The sequence below is a fragment of the Opisthorchis viverrini genome (genome assembly GCF_000715545.1).
Source record: "Opisthorchis viverrini unplaced genomic scaffold opera_v5_128, whole genome shotgun sequence".
Classification (NCBI taxonomy): domain Eukaryota; kingdom Metazoa; phylum Platyhelminthes; class Trematoda; order Opisthorchiida; family Opisthorchiidae; genus Opisthorchis; species Opisthorchis viverrini.
In genome coordinates this window covers 1140611-1150020 of record NW_008751782.1, presented here as the reverse complement: position 1 = coordinate 1150020, position 9410 = coordinate 1140611, and the positions used below count along the sequence as shown (strand labels likewise).

The 9410-nt window shown below is 44.8% G+C and overlaps 1 protein-coding gene across 1 annotated transcript in view; it reads left to right on the top strand.

Moving 5' to 3' along the window:
• Nucleotides 1–1599: 1599 nt before the first annotated feature.
• T265_06217 (hypothetical protein) overlaps nt 1600–9410 on the top strand; it is a gene marked incomplete at both ends in the record, with an annotated part of 53214 nt that continues 45403 nt past the window's right edge. Inside the window, one exon of the mRNA XM_009171425.1 lies at nt 1600–1660. Within this exon, the coding sequence (XP_009169689.1) occupies nt 1600–1660 (61 nt within the window). The remainder of the gene's footprint in view (nt 1661–9410) is intronic.

The window sequence follows — 9410 nt, the reverse complement described above, 5'->3', positions numbered from 1 at the left end:
GTACAGTTCAGAGATTGTGGCTTTGTTGAGGAGTGCATGGCTGCAGCTGGGTTGTCTGTTACGGAGATAAGCGTTGATAGCTCCACGTAATTTGGGCGCTGCTTGCATGTGAGTTTTGCCTCGTCCAGGAATCACTCCCTTTGGTGGGCGAGAGGCCCGTGGTGGTTGAGTAGAAACTGCTGTCCGGAGACGCAGCTGGTTTCGTCGAACTGCTTTCGATAGCACAACGGGATACGAACACAGTCGGCTTGGTTATGAGCTTAGGGTCAGCTGAATTGGTGCCCAGCAGAAGCCTGTTTCGTGCCTACACACCTGACCTGTTGTGACACAGTCTTCGCGCGTCTAGATTGCGATCCTCAGATAGGCGCCTGATCATTGGGTTGGTCTTCTGAATGCTGCCAGCCCGCTCCAAGATCTTCTGTCCCTTAGATGGGGAAGAACGAGTGACTAGAAGTCCAAGTGTTCGCTTGCTTCCCTTCTGGCGTAACCATTCTGCGTGTAGCTATTGGTCAGGCTTGGTGAGGACATTGCTAAGGATTGATTGTGGCAGCTTCGCGGGCGTGATTTTTCCTGAGAATTACCACCAGATTATCAATCTGCTTTCCCCTAGGCGCCTGTCCACTAAAGACGCTGTGGCGGTCTTTATAGCCGCGTCAGAGAGTTGTGTTATTTTCTTCGCAACCAAAGGTCCCGGTATGGATATTGCAAAGTACTCGTTCGGCGAAGAAATTTCCTAGTCAGCTTTCGTCCCGGTCGCTGCATTTTTAGTGTCTGAGTCCTCCAGTGCCTTTGAAAGACGCTTCAATTTTGCGTCGAGTATCCCGAACAAAGCGGAACACTGACATCGGTCTTTCTGAATCTCCAGTGGAGATTGGGTACCGTTTTTGGGGGCTTTCCTCTTGGCTGCGGTATGCATTGCACCCTTAACGTAGAGGCAGCTGGCGCACACAAACGGGTCAGGGGAGTTAGCTAGTCGGTTTATCTGGTCGTCCTGTAAACCCGTGCATATGAAGTGCCACCAGGCCTTGCATGTTTGGCAGTGCATACCGTGTTTGAAGTTCGACGGGCAGCCATTTTGCCCACACCTGTTGTGGTCTATCAATGGCTGTAGAAGGCAATCAGTATAAATTGATGTCACATTTAGGACTGTATGTAAAATGGGAAGTGTGCGGAAAATATCAAGGGTTATCTTTCAAAGGTTTTGTTAGATTAATAAAATTCAACAATTACTCGTGTGTACTCTGTGAACAGACTGAAAAACGAAAAAATTCTTTCACAAATTTGCACGAGGGAAAAACGAAACAGATTTCGAATGTACCGCGGCGCTTACCGATGTAAGTCTAATCTAGAGACTGGCTGGACATCATATGTCTTTTGACTGATGGGGCGCGCGAGCTAGTTTCGAATAAACATGAGCGGCGCCAGCTGCATCCACCCTACACGTGGGACTGAGCAATTTTACTTAGGAGCTTCCGGCATTCATGGTGTGCTGGAATGATCGATGTTACACTTTGTAGCGCACAACTCATACCTTTGACATCATTTCGTGTGGGGAAGAGACAGGACCAGATCGTTAAGGTTTGAAGACGACGGGCAAAAATGGAACGCGAGAAGGTCAAAAAGAGGCATTTCGCTTCGTACATGTTGCGGAAACTACAAAGTGAGAAGAATGATGAACCAGAACAACAAACTTGGTGCGGTAGCCTGATTGTCATGATCTAGCCGCTCAATGTGAACTAAGGTCTACAATCACCGACGAGACGCATTCGGCCTTAGATTGCTGGGCTTTTAGTCAGGGTCATAAAAACCAGAAGTGAGGATGATAAAGTGGAGGAATCAGTAATACGTCCGAATGGTGGCGTGAATCTCAAGATTTTGGCGTAAACTGAAACTGTACAGACCCGCTAGTGTCAGTGCTGGAGGGGGAGTTTGGAGTTCAAGTTCCTTGATTGCTGGGTAGTCAGGGTCATAAAAACCAGAAGTGAGGATGATAAAGTGGAGGAATCAGTAATACGTCCGAATGGTGGCGTGAATCTCAAGATTTTGGCGTAAACTGAAACTGTACAGACCCGCTAGTGTCAGTGCTGGAGGGGGAGTTTGGAGTTCAAGTTCCTTGAGGGTGGATTTCGATGCTAACGCACAAGACGGAACGTAGACTGCACAGAAAATGAACGATATTACGAGGAGCGTAAAACGAACGTCAACGAGATGTTTATAACCAAAACGGAAGATTCGGCGTGTAAGAACGACCCGGTCCCGAGGGGCTAGGGAATCATCGAAAGTACGGACTGAAGAGTTGCGAGTGTTCTGTCAAACTGTGTATGGCGGTGCCACGCCATCATTGAATTGAAATACGTCGGTTTCTGGACAGCCTCGTGACGTACGTCATGTTTGAGGTGTTTGGGCTGAGATATGCAATTCTGAAGGCAGCGGGATTCTTTTGGGGGTTGGTCCAGGGAATCCGCCAATGTAAAACAAAGCCATTGTGAGAACTCAGGTAGTTTTTGGCGCCGATGTGGATATATTGGGGTGTAAAGCATAGATCGGATGGAGCGAAAAACGGACAGACACGGCGTCCGAAGTTCGAAGCTTGGGGAAAAGAGAGATTGAGATGTTTCCCAGAGAAACTTCAACATACAGACATATGTCGCGCGCAATTCATAATGACAGTCGGATCATCCACCAACCACTTTAATCCTGGAAGTAGGAGTTATATCTTGAAAACGCTAAGCCATTGCAGCTCGAAGTGAGCTAGCCGGCTTTGGTGAATACTTCTGCCAAGGCATTTTTCCGGAACAGCGCCTTCTGAGATGCGGAAGCGCGATTCAACATCCGTATGTTAAGACGAAAGAATGAGAAATGTCAATTCAGATGAACGATTGAGCTTCCACAGATTTTGCATTAGCCATTTTTTGTGGGGCTCACCAAATCCATACATTATTCTGGCCTCATAATTTCATGCATTATAGCCTCATTTAAAGTGGGTGACAGTTCTCGCTATGCTAATGACCATATTTTATATAATAATACCGTCTAATTCAAAGAATTCACTTACCCTAAAACCTGGCTTCCCCAAACGAATCACCTGCGCAAAGGGGTGTCGAGAAACATTGTATATATGGACATCCGTGCTTAAGAAATCATTACTCCTAAAAGATCACGCCTTCCGGGAATTCGTGGTCGTCCGCTGGACAGTAGTCCGCATGATGGCAACGGCGGTTGTGTGGCCGCTGGATCAGATTATAGGCAACGCTGAACTCGGCACTTTCACTATTTATGTAAATAGGGGACATTCAGTGTTTTCATCATGCGGCTGACACAATCCAACCCACTTTTGGGTAGCAGTTCCTCAAAGTAAAAATCCGGTGACGGCCGTCTGTCTAACGAGGTAATCTCCAGCAAGGCCTTTATCTTATTGTGACTTTCTGCACCAAAATACTGAGGACTCAATTGGTGGCCTCTCAAATCGTTGTATCCGGATCCCAGAATTCACATACCCACGCATGACATCAACTGTCTAGGCTCTTTATGCCGGTGTCACTTCTGTCGTTCAGTAGCTCCCAGTCAATTCGAAGACCGAAAAATTGTGCAGTGCCACTGGTTTATTTCACAGCACTAAGTAGTTAGCTTCTCAGCGCAAAAACTGACCTAAAAGCATATGAAAGTGAGCTTAACCAGGCCCTAACCGCTGCAAGGACAGTCGCCGAGCGATTGGTAATCCCGCACCAACCACTCAAACTGAAGTAGGTAGCCGTCTAATAAAATTTCGCTCTCTAACCCTGGAAATCTCTTCCATACTTCCGCTGTGGATTGGTGAGTTCCCGATAAAGTACAAAAGACGACCGGATTAACGTACTCAAAACACGGCTCGAAATAGGTTCCCTAGTATCTCTGGAAGTCTACGCGATTAGTGAGGATGAAAGTGAGCAAATTATTCAGAGAATACGATGTACCTTTAGATCAAGTTTTTTGTTGGTGAGTGAGAAATGTATATATGCGTGAATATAGCCAGAAAACTAAGTACCGTGCAGTATCGAGCCTTGTAACATCTTCAGATTTATTTTCAGCATGCACGAAAAACAGCCTTCGGTGTTGGTGCATTTGAAGGATCGCCTTCCGGTTGATAGGACTAGGAACTGTGTATATAAAATAAAATGTAACGGCTGTACGAAGGTTTATATAGGTCAGACAGCCAGGGAATTGCACACCAGAATCGGTGAGCACAAGCGTTCCGTTAACAGACCACCGAGAAACGCAGAGGAATACCTAGCGTTAGTCAAAGATTCAGCAATGGCAGGGCATGCTCTAGACACCGGGCATAAGATAGATTTAGAAAATGTGGACATCCTGAGACGGGGTTTAAGATTCACACCACAGCGACTGGTGGCCGAGGTGGTGGAAATCGCCAAGCATCCCAGTGTGAATAGAATAGAGGGGGTAGAACTTGCAAACGTGTGGAGAGCGGTCCTAGATCAGCCGAGATGAAACGAGGCGGTGTGCAATCATCAGTGAAATCGCCTGAGTCTAAAAGTACAAAATCCAAGTCGAGTTAGATCCAATTAACCATCCCACCCCCATCCCCAAACTAATTGTCCCAGCACCCTTGGACGAACACAGGTGAACGAAATCTGTGAACGACCCCAAGAGGAATTTTCCATTAAGGTGTCCTAGACTGAAGAAGCAGGGACGAAAAAATCCGGGTTCATCATAAAGACGAACCCTCCCTAACCGATCTATCGTAAAGCTTAGTCATCGCACTAATCAACAAACAGGGACATCAGACTGAACACCCAGCACTGATCACGTCACTAGTCATAAGGAATCTCACGGATTGGCTCCCTGACTGCCTTAAAAACCCAATCAACCTACTTACTTACTCACTTGGCCTGACGAAGCTTTTGTGTCAAAAGCGAAACGTTGCCCAGCAATAAATCCATCGATTGTTTACCAAACCCCTCTGAAACGAAGCCTTTGTCGAGCTTTCACTAACAGTTCAGGAACATACTGTTCGTCGGCTGGGTTGAGGTGCGTGAACAGTGACATGGCTTTGCAGAAACAAAAGCCACTAAAAGTACCTTAGTGCAATAATCGCTGGGCTCCGGTTCAGAGGAAGAACAAGTTGAAAAAACTATTCATCAAAAACGTTTCGCTGAGACGGAAAGTCTAGACCATGGGAGAATTCTTCGTTGGAGAATATGAGCTCCAAGATTTTGGAGCGTTGATTTGTGTGGAATATAACTGACCGCCTTTTCAGGGCTTGATAGGTACAACGCTGATATGAGTACTTCGTCTGCAGACCGTGCTAATATGTTATTTTAATAAGTGTATGTACATCGCTTAGGAAGACTCTGGGTGAAGTCCGAGATGCACCAGGAATATAAAGTTGTTTGTTGCACGGTGACCTGGAGTGGCCCGCTTCAGAATGCGTCGCACTACTTCGCACTGTAAACTGATGAGTCATGCAGGCTAGTAGCTACAAGGCAATGAGTAGTCATAGGATTTGTAGGTTTTTGTGACAATCACTTACTCTAAGCAGATGGAGGGCGACTTTGCCGAACTCCTGAAGAAACGCTGAGTGAAACACTCCTTTGTTGTGGCTTACATTATTCCAACGAGTTAAAGGGGATTTCTTCGTGCAGGAGGTCACGAACATTCGTCGTATCACAGTAGTTAGAAGGTGATAGCATCTGCACCGTCCCAAGGTTGAGTGTGATGTCGTAGCAGGTCAGAATAAATGTCTGCACAAAACTTGCGGTAGAATTCAGATATAACTGTTGGGATATCCGTGAGTTTAATGTTTCTGCTCAATAAGGAGAAGGCCGTAGGTCTGTTACTTTGACGGTGTCTCAACTTCCTAAGTAGAATATTTCTTCGTAGTTGAGATTTAGACTCATGGCCCATTTATTTAGGTCCAGTTTGCAGATTTACGATTAGAAGCCGTTCTACATATTGTAAATGGCAGCTCTTCGTCTTTGGATGACACATTCTTGAATAATTGCTTGAAATTTTCGCTATAGCGCGCTAACTAATCCCACCAATTTCGTACAACAGTTTATTCCGCCAAATTTGATAAGCCATTCTTTATTTCGATTGAAGACCTCTGGGAGTAGTCGCTCGGCAGAATTGCGGCCCTAGTCTTTTTAGAATTTGTGAGTAAAACTTTTGCTCGTGCGTAGACATGTTTTGTAACTGGCACCCACACTCCTGGCAAAGAATGTTTTAATAATGTGTTACATTTTGATTATACGCTTTCGTCACATTTAAAGGTGGGGTTTACAATATGGCACAGATATGTTGCGATATGAACAGTAGTCTCGTAGTGCCGGGAGTAAGGCGTTTTACTTTAAACATATTCTCATCATACTCCGAAAACCCATGTGCAGCAGTTGTTTCGCTGCATATTTGAGTGTGTGACGCACGGAGTTGTCAAAAATGTGCCGAAAAATTCGGCGGTTTGAGTATATTGACTAATGGTTGATCACTTAGCCGCTGATGTGTTCTGTGGACAATTTAGATGAACGTGTAAGTCCGTGGGCGGGTGAGAAAGCTTCTTCGTTAAAGCTCTAATGCGAGAGAAACTGGAGTTTCTCATTTATTCCCTCCCTCAGTTGCTATAGCCTCCAGTTTTTACCTTCTACATTAGGCTTTCTGGACATTTAGGCTTGTCAATGTTAGTCCCACAAGACCTGTCCCGGAATTAAGCCACACATCCTCTATTCATTTTCTTCTTCCTGATTCTCATACCTAGTAGCTCAAAAGAAACATTTGGTCTGCCGTTTTGACAATAAACTGCGACCATTGTGCATTAGCGCTATCTTAACTTGAAGCATTTTTTTTCAGCTACTGAACATTAGCTCCTTTCCTGACGTTTATCTGGTTAGCATTTGTTTTTAATAGTCCCAAAGTACGTGAGCACCGGGTACTAAAAAGCTGATTATTCGTATATTCCCCGCCAGTTCACCGTAGAGGCTCGGACCTCATCTATATATTCTATGTAGATTTTATTTCTCTAAACACCTGATTCAACATGCAATCCAGCAAATCTTGACAAAAACGTCAATTCATATGTGACTTGATTGCCTCTGGGATTGACCAGCGTATGAAATGCCGTCATCTGGTCCTATTTGAAAGCGCATCTGGCGGAATTCCGCTTAAGCACATAAAGACTGCCATCTTGGACTGTGTGTGACATGCAAGACACCAACTGCATAGATTGACAGCGCTAAAAGTCCAATTTTATTTGCGTTTTCCAGTAGTTCAGCGTATTGTAGCCAAACGACATCGCCGAGCGATGCGCAATACAAGAACCTTCGAACAAGCGAAAAAATGTAGGAGCTGGGTTTCTATATGGTACTAATAATGTAAAACATAAAGTCACAAAAATTACAATCTCTGCCGTAGTTACTCATCCACAACAAATGGTCTACGAGGACCGTGAAAGTGCAAACCAAATTAACAAAACAGGCTCACATATGAGAATGTCACGCGTGCAAAAATGACAAGATGACCTCAAGGTCGAATGACTGAAGTAGCAGGAACGAACAATTCGTGTATACATGCAAAAGCAACACTGAATCGGGGGTTACGAATAGAAGAGACGCGGAAAATTTCAAAGACGAAGCGCCGTCCGTCAGATTTGTAGTGTTTGTAATCCGTTGTCACATTCATTTACTATTGTTTCCGGAACTTATACTACATTTTGTAACTGTTGTATATATTTTATCAAGACATTTGTTTTATTGTAGCAATAAATACATCAAGAGAAAAATGGTACCAAGACACAAGTTTTCGGCGCGACTTGCTGACTTCTTGCTGAATCAGTAGATTTACGCTCCGTTGAACTGGTTGCTGACTGCCGAACCAGTGGGGCTAGGTCTCAATCGTTGAACGTCACATTAACTTCCTGTGACATATGTTTGCTGCGATAAACTATCCAATCGTGGAACATACCACTCACACATGAATCATCAGTGGAAAATCTCTAAAAGTGAATATTTCCTTCACAGCCGGTTAATGCATTGGAATCGGTGTGGCGGACTATTGGATCTACGCAGTCGCGAGTCGTTATCGATTGCTTATTTTTTCTTATTGTCATTTTGTTACTTTGCTCGTTTATTGGATCCAACACGCTAATAAGGTCCCAAGTCCGTTACAGATTCTCCATGTTGACTCAGCGGACGCCCCGAATTTTTTTCTCCACTTAAAGCTTAGCTCCTCTCCAGGGAAACCCATCAACCACTGATGCACATGGTTTGAGTTCGCTACTGCCACAAGTTTTGTCTTCGAGGAAGTAAAAGCTCAATCACGTCTACCCGGTAAACACCATTCCAGTATCTCTGTTGATGGCGCCATTCTCAGATAGTTTTCTTATTAAGCCACAGGAACTTGCCTCACAACTATCTACTACCCACATGGGCTATTTTTTTATGTGACAAGCCTGCGCCTGCATCGAGTGCACGGACCGGCTACTCGTTTAACGTTGTCGGTTCTCTTATATTCCGATACCACTGTCGGATTAAGGCTGAGGCTTGAGATACCCCGCCGTGCCGTTCAAATCCATCGACCAAGGTTCTAACAAATATGTAGCTGGGAAGAAGCGCTGAGTGTTTTGCTGCTCAACTGAAGTTTGGGTAACTAAGTCTGCCACCTATGCACAATATCCCATTGTTCAAATTAAGTGCCAGCTTTCCCAAGCTGCTATTATGAATTCAATCACTTAAGCGCTTCACATCTAGTACAGATGTGTTAATCGCATGTAGCTTCTGTGCGAAAAAGTGACTGAATTCCACGGTCTTTATCACTCTTAACTCACCCCGCCCACATTGTTCAGTAAGTAGTGGTTATAATGTAGGGATCAAGATGCAATCTTCTGTAGCCTCAGTACATGAGAACACCGAACAATTAGTGGGCACCTGCAATCATTTCGCTGGAGTCGGTCAGCAGGTACTACAAAGCTCCTCAGCTGGACCCCTTTAGTCTGCGTCAACCGAGGCCATGGAGGCTAATTTCTCTCCAGTTTCGGTAAAAAAAAGTTTGCTGTAGCTAACCATGCACGCAACGGACTGAGGTTGTATAAACCTTATATCATACATCACGAATAGTTGTTTGTGAGTTTGCAACAGGGACATAAAGTCTAGAAGACATGCTTTGTACGTAGTAGAGAACATTTATGCAGTTTTTCGAAAACAAGCTAGAAGTAGCCCTTTTTACTCGCTTCAATTAGATCCGCTACCCCGAGTCCAAACACGTAGCTTTCAACCCCAACGTTGGTACTGAAACAGAGGTACGGAGTGCCACACACACCCTAGAGAGAACAAGTGAAAAGTCGGAACTTCAGCGTTCACCGTGAAACAAATACATACTGCCACGCTGCATGAAATCCCAAAAGCGCCGTATAATAAATGAAGTTG